This window comes from Hyperolius riggenbachi, chromosome 2 (assembly GCF_040937935.1).
Source record: "Hyperolius riggenbachi isolate aHypRig1 chromosome 2, aHypRig1.pri, whole genome shotgun sequence".
NCBI lineage: Eukaryota > Metazoa > Chordata > Amphibia > Anura > Hyperoliidae > Hyperolius > Hyperolius riggenbachi.
Genome location: NC_090647.1, coordinates 251,485,992 through 251,506,853, shown reverse-complemented (window position 1 = coordinate 251,506,853; position 20,862 = coordinate 251,485,992). Strand labels below are relative to the sequence as shown.

At 45.0% G+C, this 20,862-nt stretch overlaps 1 protein-coding gene across 1 annotated transcript in view; it reads right to left on the bottom strand.

Annotated features, from left to right (window-relative positions):
• The window catches only part of ANKFY1 (ankyrin repeat and FYVE domain containing 1), a 98,011-nt gene extending 89,241 nt beyond the window's left edge, over positions 1-8,770 (bottom strand). Inside the window, exon 1 of the mRNA XM_068268503.1 lies at positions 8,704-8,770. Coding sequence (XP_068124604.1) covers positions 8,704-8,713 — 10 coding nt within the window. The 5' untranslated portion in view covers positions 8,714-8,770. The remainder of the gene's footprint in view (positions 1-8,703) is intronic.
• Positions 8,771-20,862: the final 12,092 nt, after the last annotated feature.

The window sequence follows — 20,862 nt, the reverse complement described above, 5'->3', positions numbered from 1 at the left end:
GTGACCTCACGCCTCCTCAGGACACCTCAGTAAGTAAGCATTGCACTATTTTGCATTAAAGAGAATCTGTACTCTAAAATTCTTACAATAAAAAGCATACCATTCTATTCCTTATGTTCTCCTGGGCCCCTCTGTGCCATTTTTATGCAGTGTTTACAAACAAAAAACATGACATGAGAACAGCTCACTGTGTGACTCATGTAACGCTTGGAGAGGGTGTGTATAGCTTCTGCCAATGACAAGCAGTGCTGCACATTCCACACATTCCAGCCTGAGCCCAACAGAGCAGAGGAAAGAAGATAAGATTTATTACAGAGACAGTGCAACTAGAAAATGCTGCAGCATGCCAGAGGCACATTAGAACAGGTATAAGAACTTATAGGATAAAAGAAATAAGGCTCGAAATTTTGTTACAGAGTCTCTTTCACTTGTCTCTAAGGCCAAAACCCCCCATATAAAATTGCCTAATGGTGGCCATACATGGTACAATATTTTCATACAATCTTACCATTTCTATGTAGTATAAGGGTAAATTAAGTGACTATACTGAAAGGATAATTTAGGAAGTTCCCTTATATTACATAGAAATGGTAAGATTGTATGAAAAAACTGTACCATGTATGGCCACCATAAGAAGAGGGAGGCCTTTGGATCCCACAGAGGATTCTTATGCCCTCCTGGCCTCCACCAATGCCAGGTGCGGACCTCCGGTACACATCTGACAAGATATATGTTATGTGGTTGTGCTTCTCTCCATACATGAGCGTGCCAGTACTGTGCCTGTACAAGCGGCTCCATGCTACTGCGCAGTTGCAGTACAGCCGCGCTCATGCATGAAAAGGAGCCCAGACGCCAACTTCCAAAGGGTTACCAGACAGTGGCAGTGGACATGAAGAAGACATGGGAAGCCTCTGGAGGATAAGTACAGTTAGTACAGCCCATTTGTAATAAATGGTGTGAGGGACAGTTTGTTGCTCCCTTAAATTGGTAGGTACATGAAATGTTTGTACCTGTTAAGGTTAAGTATGCTCCCAACAGAAGTATGATGTTTATTCCAGGTGTGAGACACTCACAGCCAGGCAACCACCAATGCCAAATTATTCACAGAGCGTCGCTATAGCGGTAACTCACACAACGGCCTATGGCGGCGCTCAAACCATCTGCCCAGCTCGGTGCCGAAAACTGCTGTCTCGCACACAGCAACTTATTGCTCCCCATGGTCTTTAATAAAGTCAAACTCCTGCATATACATTTCAAATATTACAACAAACTCTGTCCAGGAGCCATTATGAAATTTTAGGCGAAAAAGAGGTCCCTGGTGAAATGGGCCACCGCCATAGAAGCCTATGTTATTAGCCTTGATTAGCTATGCAAATTGTGGCTACAAATAGCGGGCACTTTGTTACCGCTAATAACAGCTATTACCATTGTCAGATACATTATGTGGCGGAGGAAAAAGTTAGGCAGGATCTTTAGGGTTAGGTGCCAGTGGGATGGTCACTGGTGTTAGGCATCGGTGCAGGGGGGTCCCAAGTGGTAGGCATCACTGTGGGGGTCCTTAGGGTTAGGCATCACCGGGGGGGGCCTTAGGGTTAGGCATCACCAGGGGGGACAGCGGCTGGGTAATGTACTGGTTAAGGGCTCTGCCTCTGACACAGGAGACTTGCATATAGATTGACCAATAGAGTGCAGCATGCAATTTACCAGAAATTAACCTAGCGCCACGACATCTGCTTGCCCCTCCAAGTGTAAAAGTGCCCTCTGGTGCCGGTGCTCAGTAAAGTCTAATCTGTCTACCGGCCTAACTCATGGCCTGTTCTGGTGTTCGGGGTCACTGTAAGCGCCTGTACCACGTGGCACCAGACAAATGTAGCTATGTCACTCATGCGCCAGTGTCACATGGCACGGTGGCTCACGCTGACCACAATAACCCAGGAGTCGTGTCAGTAATCGGCAGACCATGTTGCAGCACCGATTCTCTTCCACTTCAATAAAATTATCACAACAGCAGGTTGATCGGGACACATTATCAAGTGATGTGTGGGCGCTTAACAGTCCTCCTGTGTATATCTGCACAGACAGTGAAAGCCCCCTGCTGAGACACTAATTAATTCACCTAGGTGTGTGCCAGGCTGCCTGGCAAATGGACTGATGCCGAGACCCAAAAACTAATATGAGAAACACTATTCCAGCTGCACAAGGCAATGATCAGTCTGGTTTACAGAATGACTTTATATGATTATCATAAGTGTAACTGATCAAAATTATACAAAATATCTGTAAAGTACAATACATTCTGGCATGGATACTTTCTATGTAATTTGTCTGTAAATATAATGTCTGTACACAAATGAGTAAAAAAAGGCACAGAACAACTTCTATTTATCTACATTCATACTGCACATAAAAAAATAGCACAGACAGTAAAATACTTTTAACATTTTCAGTTTCATGAAAGCTAGACCATACTTTATATATTATTTTCTGTTCTATCAACGCCTCTTGGCTAAGCTCATACCGCCCAACAGTTTGAGATCAAAAAGATGGGCACCTTTAACCACTTAAGGACTGAAGTCTTAAAACCCCTTAAAGTGGTCTAACACCCAGCATTTCAACTTTGCTTTAAAAGATTGCTTACAGCTTAGAAACTATTATGCCAGATTTTTTTTTAGCAGAAATTCAATGAATGGGTTAAACATGACATTTTAGTGTTGCATTTAGCTAGAAATCCGAATCCGTGCTGAGGTTTAGATACAAATGTATCTATTTACAATGTAAATAAACTAACACCTCTCTGAGAGAGCACAGAGGGCTTCCCAGACAGGCTTTTCAGAGGTCTATTTGCATTCCAAACAAAGATACATTTGTATCTAAACCTCAGCACAGATGTAGATTTCTAGCTAAATGCAAAACTAAAATGTCATGTTTAACCCATTCAGTGAATTTCTACTTAAAAAAAAAATCTGGCATAATAGTTTCTAAGCTGTAAGCAATCTTTTAAAGAAAAGTTGAAATGCTGGGTGTTATGCTGGGCATACATGGGTCGATCCAACGGCCGATTACCCCCGCCTCGTCCCCGTGTGCGCACGGATCGATCCCCGCTCGTCCCCGTGGGCGCTCCTAATCAGCCGCTCGATTTCCCGCCGGCGGGGATCGAGCGTGGAATCTATCCGGCAGGTCATCGGACCTGTCGGATATTATCAATCGAGGCTCGATTGATAAGCCTGCACAAATAGCCGTGTATGCCCAGCATTAGACCGCTTTAAGGTCCAGACACTTTTTTTTCCATTCAGACCACTGCAGCTTTAACGGTTTATTGCTCGGTCATACAACCTACCACCTAAATTAATTTTACCTCCTTTTCTTGTCACTAGTACAGCTTTCTTTTGGTGCTATTTGATTGCTGCTGTGATTTTTAGTTTTTATTATATTCATCAAAAAAGACTTGAATTTTGTCAAAAAAATGTTTTTTTTTAACTTTCTATGCTGACATTTTTCAAATAAAGTACAATTTCTATATACATTTTTGTCCAAATTTATTGTGCTACATGTCTATGATAAAAAAAAATCCAATAAGTGTATATTTATTGGTTTGGGTAAAAGTTACAGTGTTTACAAACTATGGTTCAAAAAGTGAATTTTCCCATTTTGAAGCATCTCTGACTTTTCTGAGCACCTCTCACGTTTCATGAGGTGCTAGAATTCCAGGACAGTATAAATACCCCCCAAATGACCCCATTTTGGAAAGAAGACATCCCAAAGTATTCACTAAGAGGCATGGTGAGTTCATAAATTTTATTTTTTGTCACAAGTTAGCGGAAAATGTCACTTTGTGACAATAAATAAAATAAAAAGTTTCCATTTCTGCTAACGTGACAAAAAAAATGAAATCTGCAACGGACTCACCATACCCCTCTCTGAATACTCTGGGGTGTCTACTTTCCAAAATGGGGTCATTTGTGGGGTGTGCTTACTGTCCTGGCATTTTGGGGGTGCTAAATTGTAATCACCCCTGTAAAGCCTAAAGGTGCTCATAGAACTTTGGGCCCTTAGTGCACCTAGGCTGCAAAAAAGTGTCACACATGTGGTATCGCCGTACTCAGGAGAAATAGTATAATGTGTTTTGGGGTGTATTTTTACACATACCCATGCTGGGTGGGAGAAATATCTCTGTAAATGAGTTTTTTTTTTTTTGTTTTTTTTTTTTTACACACAATTGTCAATTCACAGAGATACTTCTCCCACCCAGCATGGGTATGTGTAATTATACACCCCCAAACACATTATACTACTTCTCCTGAGTACGGCGATACCACATGTGTAAGGGCCCATTTCCACTATCGCGAATTCACATGCAAATTCGCATAGCAATACAAGGGAATGGGACTGTTTCCACTTGTCAGGATTCCTTTGCGTTTTTTCTGTGCAGAAAAAATTCGCATGGCAGAGCCATCAGAATTCGCATATCGCTATGGGAATCGCATACAATGTATGTAACCTCCTTGCCGGTTATATCGAGCTCAGTTTGGGGTAACCTGCGCAGGAGGATTTCTCAGGCCCCGCTGGGCCGATTTGCATAATTTTTTTTTCCTACACGCAGCTAGCACTTTGCTAGCTGCGTGTAGTACGCGATCGCCGCCGCTACCCGCTGCACCGAGCCACCCCTCCCCACCCCAGACCCCTGCGCAGCCTGGCCAATCAGTGCCAGGCAGCGCTGAGGGGCGGATCGGGATTCCCTGTGACGTCCCGACGTCCATGACGTCATCTCGCCCCGTCGCCATGGCGACCGGGGAAGCCCTGCAGGAAATCCCATTCTGAATGGGATTTCCTGCTTACTCTGATCGCCGAAGGCGATCGGAGTGGGTGGGGGAATGCCGCCGCTCAGCGGCTATCATGTAGCGAGCCTTGGGCTCGCTACATGATTTAAAAAAAAAAAAAAAGTTCTGGGCTGCCCCCTTGCCGGCGGGAACTAGACCGGCAAGGAGGTTAATAGGGAATTCGCAGGAGGTTTGGGTATGCGAATTTTCATGCAAATTCGCATAGAAACAATGGAAAAGCACACCAGCACTGCCATGGTTAAATTCGCATACATCATCATCCATGCGAATTTTCATGCAAATTCGCATGAAAATTTGCATAGACCAGCATGCGGATGCGAATTTATGCGGGTCTATGCAAATTTTCATGCGAATTTTTACCGCGGATTCTTACCGCACAAGTGGAAATGCAGCCTGACTTTTTTTGCAGCCTAGGTGCGCTAAGGGGCCCAAAGTCCTATGAGTACCTTTAGGTCATAGAAGATTTTATTTTTTTGTCACAAGTTAGCGGAAATTGATTTTTATTGTTTTTTTTTTCACAAAGTGACATTTTCCACTAATTTGTGACAAAAAAAATCTTCTATGAACTCACCATACACCTAACGGAATACATTGGGGTGTCTTCTTTCTAAAATGGGGTCACTTGTGGGGTTCCTATACTGCCCTGGCATTTTAGGCGCCCAAAACCGTGAGGAGTAGTCTGTAAACCAAATGCCTCAAAATTACTTCAGGGGTATAAGCATCTGCAAATTTTGATGACAGGTGGTCTATGAGGGGCCGAATTTTGTGGAACCGGTCATAAGCAGGGTGGCCTCTTAGATGACAGGTTGTATTGGCACTGAAGAGCAGGAAGCGCAGGATTTTCTCAAATCGTGACCTGGACATGGCAGCAGAGACCATGGGCATGTGATGTATTGGGTGCGTAGACCAATAAGACCGCATTACATTCTTTTTGACTAGACCCATGTTAAGGAGAAGGCCCCAAAAAATGTTATGTTCGGAAACTTGGGAGTGGTTTCCACCGAAAAGGCTGGGCATAGTAGCTTCTTGGATTGGCGGTTGCGTATTGTGTGGCATAACGGTTGGTCTCAGCCACAATTAAGTTGTAGAGACCAGCAGTGATCAGAAAAAAAAATTCTGTAACTGCGGTGGGGCGGGTGAGGGTTTGGCCGGGTGATCAGAAGTCTGCAGGAGGCAGATTAGGGCCTGATCTGATGGATAGGAGTGCTAAGGGTGACAGGAGGTGATAGATGGGTGTCTCAGGGGGTGATTAGAGGGGAGAATAGATGCAATCAATGCACTGGGGAGGTGATCGGAAGGGGGTTTGAGGGGAATCTGAGGGTATATCCGAGTGATCAGGAGCCCACACGGGGAAAATTAGGGCCTGATCTAATGGGTAGGTGTGCTAGGGGGTGACAGGAGGTGATTGATGGAAGTCTCAGGGTGCGATTAGAGGGGGGAATAGATGCAAGCAGTGCACTGGGGAGGTGATCAGGGGGGGTCTGAGGGCGTTCTGAGGGTGTTGGCAGGTAATTGAGTACCCGCAAGGGGCAGATTAGGGTCTGATCTGATGGGTGGCAGTGACAGGTGGTGACATGGGGTGATTGATGTGTGATCAGTGGGTGATTAGAGGGGAGAATAAATGCAAGCAATGCACTGGGGAGGTGATCAGGGGGGATCTGAGGGCCATCTGAGGGTGTGGGCGGGTGTTTGGGTGCCCGCAAGGGGCAGATTAGGGTCTGATCTGATGGGTAGCAGTGACAGGTGGTGACAGGAGGTGACAGGGTGATTGATAGGTGATCAGGGTGTGATTAGAGGGGAGAATAAATGCAAGCAATGCACTGGCGAGGTGATCAGGGGGGTCTGAGGGCGATCTGAGGGTGTGGGCGGGTGATTGGGTACCCGCAAGGGGCAGATGAGGGTCTGATCTTATCGGTATGATGGGTAGCGGTGACAGGGGGTGATTGATGGGTGATTAGAGGGGGAGAACAGATGTAAATAATGCACTGGGGAGGTGATCAGAGGGGGGGGGGACTGAGGGCGATCTGAGGGTGTGGGCGGGTGTTTGGGGGCCCACAAGGGACAGATTAGAGTCTGATCTGATGGGTGGCAGTGACAGGTGGTAACAGGGGGTGACGGGGTGATTAAAGGGTGATTAGGGTGTGATTAGAGGGGAGAATAGATGCTAGCAATGCACTGGCAACGTGATCGGGGGGGGGGGGGGGGTCTGAGGACGATCTGAGGGTGTGGGCGGGTAATTGGGTGTCGGCAAAGGGCAGATGAGGGTCTGATCTGATGGGTAGCAGTGGCGGGTGGTGACAGGGGGTGACTGATGGGTAATTAGAGTGGAAAACAGATGTAAACAATGCACTTGGGAGGTGATCTGAGGGCCGGCCTGCGGGCGATTTGAGGGTACGGGCGGGTGATCAGGTGCCCGTAAAGCGCAGGTTAGGGTCTGATCTGATGGGAGGTGGTGACAGGGGGCGATCGTTGGGTGACTGACAGGTGATTACAAGGGAAGATCCCCGGCTGTTCAGTCCCCCAGGTACCACCGCCGATCTGCATTACGCGGTCCCGGGGGCGCCACTTTGCCAATGTCCATAGGCAAAGTCCATAGGGTGGTCGGCAAGTTAAGGCCTCTTTCCCATGGACAGTTGACAGGCAGTAAAATGCCTCTCAAACTCTCACAACTGCCTGCTGCTGCCTGGCAACTGCTTGCTGAGCACACTTTTCAACTGTTTGCGGAAAAGAGGCCTCAAGGACAACTGAAGTGAGAAAATATGGAGGCTGCCATATTTATTTACTTTTAAACAATGCTAGTTGCCAGGCAGCCCTGCTGATCTATTTGGCTACAGTTGTGTCTGAATCACATCAGAAATAAGCATGCAGCTAATCTTGTCAGATCTGACAATAATGTCAGCAACACATGATCTGCACATGCTTGTTCAGGGTGTATGGCTAAAAGTATTAGAGAAGCCTTTCTCAACTTTTTTTTGTCCTGTGAAACCCTTCTGAAAATTTTAAAGTGTGTGGGCCTGATTCACAAAGCGGTGCTAACAGTTAGCACGCTGGTGAAAAGCCCTTTATCACGCCTAAACTCAGTTTAGGCATGATAAATTTGAGCTCCTTTGAGGGACAGTTAGTGACAAGACTGTATATATATATATATATATATATATATATATATATATATATATATATATATATATATATATATATATATATATATATATATATATATATACATACACACACACACACACACACTCTGTACAGCGCTGCGTAAGATGTCAGCGCTATATAAATACTACATAATAATAATAAAAATATTATTAGAAGAGGTTACACATATTCATACATCTTTCTGTACATCATTCCTGAAAGAGGGACAAATGAAGTAGTAAGAGTGATTTGGTTCCACATGAGGAGCTATGCTTTACCTCCCAATTACTGTAAAAAGCAGCATTTGTTAATTCCCGGACACACATAAAGAGTGAGCTCGGAAACTCCTGCAGAGATACTGAAAGCTATGTGGATACAGCCAGGGCAGTGGTGAGAGTGTGAAGCACCAGGGTCTGCCACACGACAGTGATAATTGCATATAAACATGCTGCAGGAGAGATCACTGAGCAGACATGGCACATGCCCAAAGACTCACACACATTCCCTATGTCTAATACACATACACCATGAATAGGAGGAGTGCTCATCCCTGCCTGTCACACTGACACTGCTGGGAAGCCACCAGTGTCACAAGGCCAGCCTGAAGCAGTAACTGTCCATCCTCCTACCAGTCATAGCCCCTGCCTTATCCCTCTGTGATCAGTAAGCTGACCCACACTCCGTACTCCTCCCCAAAGTATCCCTGCAGGGCCCAATTCTTTACCTTCCGCCATGATGGATCCGCCCGGCTAATATCGCGAGAATGACGGACAGGCGGGGTGAGGAATGTCCGGGGGGAAGCGAAAGAAAGGAAATCCATTGACTCATTCACTACCTCCATCAAGAGAATCTCCTTACAAACCCAAGAAACATAGCTCCATCTAGTGGACAAATAAGTGACATACACCTGCTGCTCCAGCTTCTTATACATTGGCTGAATTGTAAAATATCGAAGCATAACTGCTAGACACCTCTGGATTTTTGTTTACTTTGCTTTGATAAATAGGTTGACCTGTAAATCAGCTCTTACCATTCAACTCTTAAGGCCCTACCCACTATGTGATTTTTCCGATGACTGGCGATTGTTTGAGTGGGTACACAAATAACATTTGGCAATGCACAGCAACAACAACGACTGTCATGGCGGATCGGAAATTTAAGATCCCCGTCGACTCCCACGCAAGGTACCCCAATCGCTTGAAATCTCATTTGTGCCCATCCCGTGTACCCGCCGGCAGAAAGAATGGATCAGGGAAAGCTCATCCATCTTCTGCTGTGATCCATCTTCTTGCGATGTTAGGTAAGTATTCAGCTTAAAGGAATACTATCGATTCACATATTTTTTTCAATTGACACAGGAATTGTTTGGGAAGTGCTGCTAAGTACTGGTGTATACATTTTAGTAGCAACTTGTTTGTTTACTGTTAGCAAAATACTTTCAATCTTTACTGACGCCAAAACTGATGGCTGACTGAGCCATGAGGAGAGGGGAAATTCCCCTCACACTTGATCAGTTAACTCTATGGGCTTGATTCACAAAAGAGTGCTAACTGTTAGCACGGCCGTTTTCGCATTGTGCGCGAATTTTCACGCGAAATGATAATGTTTTCGCGCGCAAACGCAAATTTTCCTGCGAAAATGATATTGTTTTCGTGCGAAAAATTGGGTTTGCGTGCAAAAATGTTATCGTTTCACATGAATATTCACGATCGTGCGCAATGCGAAAATTCACGCGAAAACGGCCGTGCTAACAGTTAGCACTTTTTTGTGAATGAAGCCCAATGTGTAGCTCTGTGTGTGACAGAGAGAGACAGGACACAGGAGCTGCAGCTGTTGGGAGCTCTGTTTCTGACTGGCCTGTCTGAAGAGAGCAGAGGAAATGTAACTAATTGTCACAGCTTTTCATACTGTTTTTGCTTTCAGAGTTTGATATGTTTGATATTTGCTTTCTGTAGTCTGATATGCAACTCTGGCTGTGCATTGAAGCAGGCACCCCTTCTGCAATTGATTTGTCCCAATATAGCTAAATCCTACCCTCAATAAATTACAGCTTTTGCCTCTGATATTTAACATGAAAAGTAGGAAAAAGTTTACACAGCTACTTAGACATTATTTGTACATTGTCATTTTAGAACACTTGGGTATCGATAGTATTCCTTTAACTGTGGGCATGACAATCAATCTCTTCATCCACTAGTTTCACACGGGAGTGTTGCATTATAACGTACACATAACGCAACTAAGGGCTCCTTTCCACTAGCAATTGTGCACAGGAACGTGATTTCGTGCATCCATTACAACACATGGAACGCTTGCAGGGAGTCACCTTTTGGCAAGAATCAGCAGCACTAGCACTAATTATCCAACAGGAAATTGTGTGCATTGTGCAATACATACCTCACAACACGCAGGAATGCTTTATCTACTGTAAACAGTAACATAAATGTCAATGGACTTTCATATTACCTTGTGTGTCGCATACAATGTGTGGCGAGTCATAACGGATGGCACCGCACATATAATTGAAGGGGCTCTTAGGGCTCATTCACTCTAAAGCCCATATGCAATTCACTTTTTCTCCAAGGAGATAATTTTTCATCTTCTATTTAGAATAACTTTTCAGCACTTTGCAATTGAACAAGTACCAAAAAGTAGGTGAAAAAGCACTATCAAAGCTATTTTAAGTATTTTCTTGCTTGCTGGTGGTTTAAAAGTCATTTTATTGACGTTTAAAAATATCATGGCAACATGAAAGTCCATAGACTTTGATGTTACTGTTCACAGTACAGAGTGCATTTCTGTGTGTTGCGATGTAACGTGACTGGGGACATTTTATTGCCCAACGTACTGGTTTTCCCATCAGGTTCAATTGTACCGAGGCTGTTGACATCAGTGTTATTACACTCTGCAATACACATTTCGTGTGTCCGGAGCGCATTCACAAAATTGCATTAATGCATCCAGTTGTGTAGTGTGAATGAGCCCAAAAGACCTTTACAGAGGTATGAAATAAACAGACGCAAAGAAGCAACTGACCAATGTGCATGTTGATTAACATTGTGTGCATCATGTGTGCATCTAGCAGCACACTGCATATTTTGTCCTGTAACAATGAATACTGTTGCATCGTAGAACAAATGGGCGTGATCTGTTTAAACACTTTGAATCACACCCTGCTACAATGCTCAAAGCAGTGTCCATTACAATACAACATGGTAGTGTGAAAGTATCTTAAATCTGTGCTGCAGCAGCAACGTGATCAGAGGTTTACTAAATACAAATCTCCAGTGTAGCACTGTGTGACAAATTTTCAGTCAACCAGCTGAGCAATTATGTCCATGCAGTTACACAGATCAAGCTGAGCAAATCACACCTTTAACAGTAATCACTGGCACAACTGCAACAGTTTGGCATTCACCTCACATTCTGTCATGGCCCATACTGTCTGTCACCAGAGAGGGATCAGAATATACCAAAGTAGCTCATAGTGACCCAGAACCGCTAAGAAAGTATAAGGGATTATATGAGACCAAAAAGCCCTTATACTAAAAAGCAATGTTCTGTGTAATTTGCATTCTTAAAACAGAAGGTATTTGAGATAATTCAGCTTCAAGTGACCAACGGTGTTTTCCCATGAGGCATCACTGCTGAATATGCAAATTATCTCTTTTTGCCACTGAAGCTAGGCTCACATACAGAATCCCGGGTATATAGCAAGCCTATAACTTATACATTTTAAAGGGCCGCAAGTTGAGTTGATGTAGTTCAGTAAAATGTACAAGCTATAGGCTTGCTCTACATCAGTGGTTATGTATGTGAGAATGGCTTCAGTAGTGGCTAGTGGGGTGGGTGGGAGCATGGGTGAGGTTGGTGGCTAGTGGGGTGGGGTGGGTGAGTCACACCGGTGGCTAGTGGGGTGGGTGGGTGCTTTTGGTCTGGTTGGTGTCTAGTAGGGTGAGTGAGAGGTAGGGTAGTTCAGGCAGGTGGCTGGAGGGAGGGTGGGTCACACTGGTGGGGAAGGTGTGCTGTGCAGTGCAATTCACCTCAGGGCCCCCCTCTTGTCAATGAGCTCCCTCACACAATGGTTAATACTGCTTCACAGACTCCATCAGCCTCTAGAGCACCAGCCACCTGGTCCACGCTGTCCCTTCTGCAATGCCGCTTACACTGAACCAGGAAGTAGTGTGAGTGGCATTGCAGAGGAGACAGCGTGGACAAGGTGGCTGGATGGTGCTATATCGGCTGATGGAGCCTGTGAAGCTGTATCTTCCACCGCACCAGGGAGCTCATTGACAGAAGGGGGGCCCCAAGGTGAGGAAGGGAGGATAGAAGTCAGGCTTCCCTCCCCATAACTTCTAAAAACTTTGGTCCGGGCATTCCTGTGCCCCCCCCTACTCCCACCCCCCCCCATCTGAAACATTCGGGGCACTATGTGACCCAACAACCAGGGTACCATGGGCAGAGAGTCAGGGGAAGTGCCCTGAATCTCTTGCCCTAACAACGTTCCTGGAGACTGCAATATTAATTTCCTTTTAAGAAATACTAGTTGCCTGGCTGTCCTGATGATCCTCTGCCTCTAATAATGTTAGCCATAGACACTGAGCAAGCACACAGCAGATCAGGTGTTTCTAACATTTTTATCAAATCTGACAAGCTGCATGCTTGTTTCTGGTGTGATTCAGATCCTACTGCAGCCAAATATACCAGCACGGCTGCCAGGCAACTGGTATTGCTTAAAAAAATGCATGTGGCAGCCTCCATATACCTCTCACTTCAATTCTCCTTTATTAACTCCTTTTACACTTTCTGGGAGGGGGCATGCCCAAGGTTGCCACTCATCCTCCTGTGGCAGTGACCTGTGGAGGGAAGATATGACCCAGGGAGAGGAACATGCCCTAGACAGCCAAGCACCTGGAGAGCACAGAAGAAAGCCAGGTAAGTCCATTTCAATGGGCAGCACAGAGAGCAATTGTGTGACGACAGGTTTACCAACATCAAGATATCCGTTATTGTTTATGGCCTTTGCTTGTGTGTGGAGAAAGCAGGTCATACTAGTCACTTTTATAATACAGCTACGTTGAAGACAAGCGATTGAATGTGATTGAATCTGATCAAAGAGGGATCTATTGGCTGCCTACACTGCAAACAGATTTTGAATCAATTTCACTATGAAATCGATTCACAATCTGTGGAGCTGCCACTGCCCCCAGCATACATTACCTGATCTGGCTGGCGCGAGTCCCCCGGTCTCCGCTGTCTCTTCTCAGCTCTAGGCTTCAGCTTCACTTTACTTCCTGTCGGGGGAAGTTTAAACAGTAGAGGGCGCTCTACTGTTTAAACTTCCCCCGACAGGAAGTAAGTGAAGCTAGCCGGAGCCCAGCACGGAGAAAGGCCCGTGGGCAGGGGCGTCTCTAGCCATTTTGTCACTCCAGGCGAGAAATCCTGTGGCACCCCCCCCCCCGCCGTGATTGCCACCAGTCCCATACCCCGCACCCCTCATGGTGAACACCACTCCTGTGGTGAACCCCACCCCCAAGACCCCCGAAAATCATAATGCAGCAGCGTTTCACCGGCAAATATACTTATTGCGGCATGGGTTCACCAGAAAATAGTTGTTATGCAGCAGAGCGTTTCACCATAAAATATACTTATTGCGGCATGCACTCACACACACCACACACAGTACACACACACACACACTATACACACACACACAGTGTACACACACACACACACACACACAGTACACACACTGCACACAACATACACACTATACACAGTACACACACACACACTTTAGACACGCACAGCACAGTACACACACTATATGCACACAACATACACACTATACACAGTACACACACACACACTTTAGACACGCAAAGCACAGTACACACACTATACACAGTACACACACACACACACCATACACACACACTATACACACACACACACACACACACACACACACACACACACACACACACAGATAGGAGGAGTGGAGTGAGACTGAGAATAGCCTGAGATGGAGGAGTTTATCTGTATTGCAGTCCCACATTACACAGAGACTAGTTGCTGGTAATAGGACTGCTGTCCCTGCCAGTCTCTTACACAAGTCAGCAAGCAGCCCTCTTGGAGTCTAGGGACTGTCAAAACTTTTCAACCTGTTTAAGACCTTATCTGCACTTGCAGTCATTATAACAATGGGGAGAGATGAGTTCTACATCATGCTGTGTATATTTACCAGCTTGCCTGCCCTCTAATTGCACTTTTATCAGCTAGCCTAGTGTTTTACATTGCCTTACATCAACAAACCTGAATACAGCAGACACAGGACCAACCCTAAATCATTGAATGAAAGGCGGCCTGGGGGGAAGTCAATGCCTGGCTGCTACACAGTCTCTACATCCACGCAGTTACCAGTAGCAGAGAGAGAGGGACTGAATTCTCAGGAGTTGGACTCAGGAGCTGATGATGCTGTACTCCTCGGATCCCTGACTAGGATGAGTGCCTTCTCTCACTGACTCATTCATTACTGTGGTTCTTTGAATCATTGAGCTGAAGTCCAGTCAGCCCCGCTGCTGCTGCTGCTGCTGCTGTGTAAACTGACACCTGAGTCAGCTGAGAGGCATTTCTTCTCTCACTACTCAGTGCAGAAGCGCCCTTGCCTCTTCCTGTCGCCTTAGGCGAAAATGTATAGCTGCCTAATGGCTCAGACGCCTCTGCCCGTGGGGACATGTGCCGGTGGAACAGGTAATGTATTGCCGCTAGCATCGGTCGTTGGACATTCGAACGCCGCTATCGACGCACTCCCGACCCGCCGACGATCGAGCGAAATTTTCCACGCAAACAGATCAACGTGATCGATCGATTTCGGACGGAAATCGGTCGATCAATCAGCGTTTGCGCATCGATTTCACAGCAGATTCGACCACAGTGATCGAATCTGCCATCTATCGGTGGGAAATCGAGTAAGTGTATGGGCACCTTTAGGACATGGATTACTGTAACCGTGTCCTGTACTTTGATGAGACCAAGATAAACTTATTTGGTTCAGATGGTGTCAAGTTCATTATTGTATAAGTGTGTGTAGTGGCAACCAGGTAAAGAGTACAAAGACAAGTGTGTCAGACAAGCATGGTAATGGGGGTGTCATAGTCTGGGGCTGGATGAGTGCTGGCTGCACTGGGGAGCTTCAGTTCATTGAGGGAACCATGAATCTCAACATGTCAGAAACTGGGCCAAACACGCCCTGAAGATGATCACTGCCTTGCCAAAGAAACTGAGGGTATTGGTGCTGGACTGGCCAAGCGTGTCTACAGACCTTAACTCTATTGAGCATCAGTGGGGCAACCTCAAACTAAAGGTGCACAAGGTCTCTAAGGGCTCTTTCACATTTACCAGGCAGCAGCGAGCAGTTGTGAGAGTTTGACAGGTTTTTCACTGCCTATCAACTGCTCGTTGTAAAGGTCTCTAAGGGCTGGTTCAGACGGACACTTGCAGAGCGTTTACAGCCAGCGTTCAGGGCTTGGTGTTAAACGTTCCCATTCAAGTGAATGGGAGCGTTTGTACCAAGCTTTCATGCGCGTTTGCACGAACGCGGCGTTCAGGTCCCGATTTTCCCTGGCGTTCAAGGAGCCCCTGGAATCTACATGTAATGTCCCCCTAGGGGAAGAAAAAACGCGACTGCATCCGAACGCAACGCGAACGCTGCTGAAAGCCCGAACGCATTGCCGCCGCGACGCCAATGAACGCGACGCCTCCAAACGTCCGTCTGAACCAGCCCTAACATCCACCAGCTTCATGATGTCATCACGGAGGAGTGGAAGAGGATTGCAGTGGCAATCCGTGAAGCTCTAAGCAACTCCATGCCAGTGGCGTAACTATAGCCCATGCAACTGCAGTAGAGCCCAGGGACTTATAGGGGCCTGTCCATGCTGCCACCCTGCCTGGTAACTGCATGCTGAGTACACAGTTCAACTGTCCATGGGAAAGAGGTCTTAAAGGGAACCTGAAGCGAGTAAAATTATTTAAAATAAACACATGACGTAGCTGCAAATGAATATTACATACTAACCTCACCGTCAGTTCCTCTCAGAGGTTCACCATTTTCTTCTTACAGTGATTTCTTCCAGTTCTGACAATATTTTGTCACAACTGAAATATACCAGTTGCTGTCAGTTATATATCAGCAGCTGTCAGTTACAACTGATTGTGCAAGGTAATGTCCATGTTTCCCTATGGTTTAAGTGGGTGATCTAACAGTTTAACAGTGTGCTGACCAGGAAGCTGTTATGGGGTAATGGCCATTTTTAAAATGGAGAACATAGAATTCCATTGATCACAGTGGATAAATGGGACACAGGAGAGGAGAAAGAGATTGAGGAGTACAATACACAGGAGGTTAGTATGACCGATTTATGGATGGTTTGACTTATTTTCAGTTCAGGTTCTCTTTAAAGGTATGCATCATCCCTGCTGTGCCCTGTACACTATAATGTAAAATAAGTAAATATTAAAGTGATGTGATGGCAGCAAATCTGAATGTCTAACCTCTTGATGTCTAATCTGTCCCCACATCAATTACTTTCGGACACCTTTAACACCTTACCCTGACCTCTATATCACTTTCTAATACCTAACTATAGTTTCCCCTCCCCAGGGGGGGGGGGGGGTAAAATTTTGCCTAATGACTTGTAGATAGACCCTGCTCTATGCCCATGAGAGTTAAAGGCAAGCTACAGCAAAAAAAAAAAAGAATAAAAACAGTTTAAATTACCTGCGGCTTCTACTAGCCTCCTGCAGCTGCCCCCTGTGCCCGTACATGGCCTGGGGCGCGCATTCACAGTGGTCGTCAACTCCCGGTGTTTTCTGGCTGAAAGAGGGGCTCTGTGGGGGACTGAAGCATCCTGCAGTGATGGCGCAGACACAGGACAGCTGCAGAAGGTTGGTAGAAGCCCCAGGTAAGATAAACAGTTTTGGGTTTTTTCGTGGGGGGTGGGGGGTTAGCTATAGGTTCACTTTATAGGACATCTGAAATGAGAGTTATATGAAAGTTGCCATATTTATTTCCGTTTAAACAATACCAGGTGCCTGGCACCTCTGCTATTTGGCTGCAGGAGTGTCTGAATCACACCAGAAACAAGCATGCAGATCATCTTGCCAGATCTGACAATAATGTCAGAAACACCTGATCTGCATATACTTATTCAGGTTCTGTGGCTAAAAGTATTAGATGCAGAGGATGAGCAGGATACCCAGGCAACTAGTATTACTTAACCAGTTCACCCCCAAGGGTTTTTATCCTAACGGACCAGAGCAATTTTCAGTTGTCAGCGCTCCTCCCTTTTATTCCCTAATAACTTTATTACTACTTATCACAAGAAAATGATCTATACCTCGTTTTTTTCGCCACCAATTAGGCTTTCTGTGGATAGTACATTTTGCTAAGAATTTTTTTATTCTAAATGCATTTTAATGAGAAAAACAGAAAAAAAAAGAAAAAAAAATCATTATTTCTCAGTGTTCAGCCTTTATAGTTTTAAAATTAAACATTCTCCTGTGGATAAAACAAACACGTTTTATTTGCCCAGTGGTCCCGATAATTAAACCGTTTAGATTATGTCCCTACCACAATGTATGGCGACAGTATATTATTTTGAAATATAAGTGGTTATTTTTCTGTTTGTTCTGGCCATAATTACAAGCCCCTATGTAATAAATTAAAATTAATTTTCCCCCATAAAATATAGAATAAAAAAAGCTGAGTCCCTAAGGCAACTATTTATTTATTTTTTTTAAGCTGATTTTTTTTTTTACAAGTGTTTTTTTTGGGGGGGAGGGTTGGAAGTGTAATTTTATTAATGATGTGTATATACTTGAAAATGTATGTATTTTGTAAGTGTAATATACTTTTTGGCCACAAGATGGCGCTGGTGAACACTCATAGGACGTGTTCACTTTTTTTTTTTTTTTTTTTACACACTTTATTAAACTGTTACATTTCCTGTTTATGTGAATGGACGCAGCCGCTGTTCGCGGTCACGTCCATTCACTCCAGGCACTGCGAGTCCTCTTCCCCAATCGCCCAGCACGGGATCCCGACGGTAATGGCGGCGGTAGCGGCGGACACACGGCGGTAGCAGCGGCGGGAATGCGCGACGTATTAAAACGTCATGTTGCTGTTAATAGCGGTAAGCATGACGTTTTAATACGTTAGGATGGCGGTAAATGGTTAAAGGGAAGGTTCACGCTGGTAAAAAAAAAAAAAAAAAAAAAAAAAAAAATTGCACTCACCTGGGGCTTCTTCCAGCTCCTGGCAGTCGATCGGTGCCCTCGCTGCAGCTCCTCTCCCTCCTGGCGTCCAGCGGTGAAGAAGCCAACCTTGCCAGGTCAGCTTCCAGGTCGGCTTCTGTGCACGCCACGGCGGGGGGTCACGTGGTGTAGAGACGTCATCGGGTCTCTAATGCACCTGTGCAGTAGAGACCCAATGACCCGCGCTGTGGAACGCAGATGATGCCGACCGGCGAGGTCGGCTTCTTCACCGCTGGACGCCCAGAGGGAGAGGAGCTGCAGCGAGTGCACCTATCGACTGCCAGGAGCTGGAAGAAACCCCAGGTGAGTGCAGTTTTTTTTTTTTTTTTTACCAGAGCGGATCTTCCCTTTAAAGCGGACCTGAACGCAGAACTGCTTCTCTGCTCTAAAAGATACACAACAGCATAATAACCTTTAAAGAAAAACATTTCTGTGTTACAGCTGTTACAAATCCTGAAATCTGCACTGTTTCCACTTCCTGGTTCATGGAAGCAGACCTATTGTTTACATCCTGTACTTTCAAATTAGTTTCTCTGCCTTATCTGCTGCAGCAGTCTGGTGACACAGGGGAGAGCTCAAATTACAACTTGTGATTAGGCACAGATGAGGGAGAATTAAACATGCTAAACTCTCTAATTGCATACAGGGTGCATTTCTCTAGGTTTTCCTTTCCCTGTCCCAATGGCAAACACCTTCATGAGCCTCCCTTATATTTTAATAAATCAGCGCGGTTTCCTTTAGGCCTTGTTTCCATCTGTGCGCTTCTATCTGCTTTTTATCAGCACATCAATGTTACAGATTGAACATGTTGCTAAAAAGCAGGCAGAAGCGGACAGAAGCGCAAAGATGCAAACAACGCCTTAAGGTGCACATTAATGATACAAACTTGATTGTACAATCTTATCAATTCCATGTAGTAGAAGGGTACACTGAGTGAACATACTTTGATCGGCTACTTTAAGGTGCATACTGATCCGCCGAGCGGAACGGCTGGTAAGGCTGGTTTTGACTGATCCACCGAGTGGATCAGTCAAAACCAGCCTTATCAGCCTGAGGACAGACTGTACACACATGCAAACTGTTGTCAGAACGGCCGCCCTGCGGGCAGGTCTGTCGACCCTTCGTTTGCAGAAATCAGGCGTGTGTATGCGCCTTTAGATAGTTAGTGATATTATATAGAAGTGATGAGATTGTACAATTTAGTATCATAAATAGGAACCTTTAGACCTAGTTCACATTATAAATCGCTAGCGCAATCCCAAGCACAAGCACTTTTGCAAGTGCTTTTGAAATCGATTTTCCCTTCGCTTTCAGAGCAATTTGCGCTTTGTTAAGCACTTTTGTAAATGGTTTGTCCAGTGATTTTTTTTCTTCCTGATGACATACAAGATGTGAACTCTTTGACCTGGAATTGAATAAATAGAATGTATCGCTTTTTCAAACTCTTTGCGATTTTCCTATACTTTCTATTGAAGCACAGATGCTCAGAAAATGGTGCAGGACCCACGTTTGTGATTGGAAAGAAAGCTCTTCGCTCATGTGAGAACACTCACATAGAGCAACATTGCAGAAGCTTTTAAAGTTATTTTAAAAATAGTCAGCGCTTAAAAAAAAAAAAAAGCGAGAATTGAGCCCTTAGTGTGAACAAGCCCTAAAGAGTATTATGCTGTAACCTCCCCAGTTCCAGAAGGTGGTTGCAGCAGTGTGATCATGTGACCATGATGTGTACGCAAGAAATAAGACATTAAAGAGACTCCGTAACAAAAATTGCATCCTGTTTTTTATCATCCTACAAGTTCCAAAAGCTATTCTAATGTGTTCTGGCTTACTGCAGCACTTTATACTATCACTGTCTCTGTAATAAATCAATGTATCTTTCCCTTGTCAGACTTGTCGGCCTGTGTCTGGAAGGCTGCCAAGTTCTTCAGTGTTGTGGTTCTGCTATGAACTCCCCCTTCCAAGCCCCTCTATGCACACTGCCTGTGTGTTATTTAGGATTAGAGCAGCTTCTCTCTTCTCTCTTATCTTTTACAAGCTGGATAAATCGTCCTCTGAGCTGGCTGGGCTTTCACATACTGAAGAATTACAGACAAGGGCAAAGCTGTTTGCAGGAAGAAACAAGCAGCCTGAAACTTCAGTGCATGAGAACAGGGGGAAAGAAACACACAAATGATCTCTTGAGATTCAAAAGGAAGGCTGTATACAGCCTGCTTGTGTATGGATGTATTTTCTATGTGTGGACATACTGTACATCAACCTACTTCCTGTTTTGGTGGCCATTTTGTTTGTTTATAAACAAACTTTTTAAAACTGTTTTTAACCACTTTTAATGCGGCGGGGAGCGGTGAAATTGTGACAGAGGGGAATAGGAGATGTCCCCTAACGCACTGGTATGTTTACTTTTGTGCGATTTTAACAATACAGATTCTCTTTAACAGATTTTATTTTAAAAAGGGGTCTTAGGTGGATTTAGGTACCTTGTTAAACTCTTAGAACATTTTTAAAGCCTTCTGAATTACAAATAGAGATGGTAAAACGTTCTCACTTACTTCATGTTACAGTCGGTTTT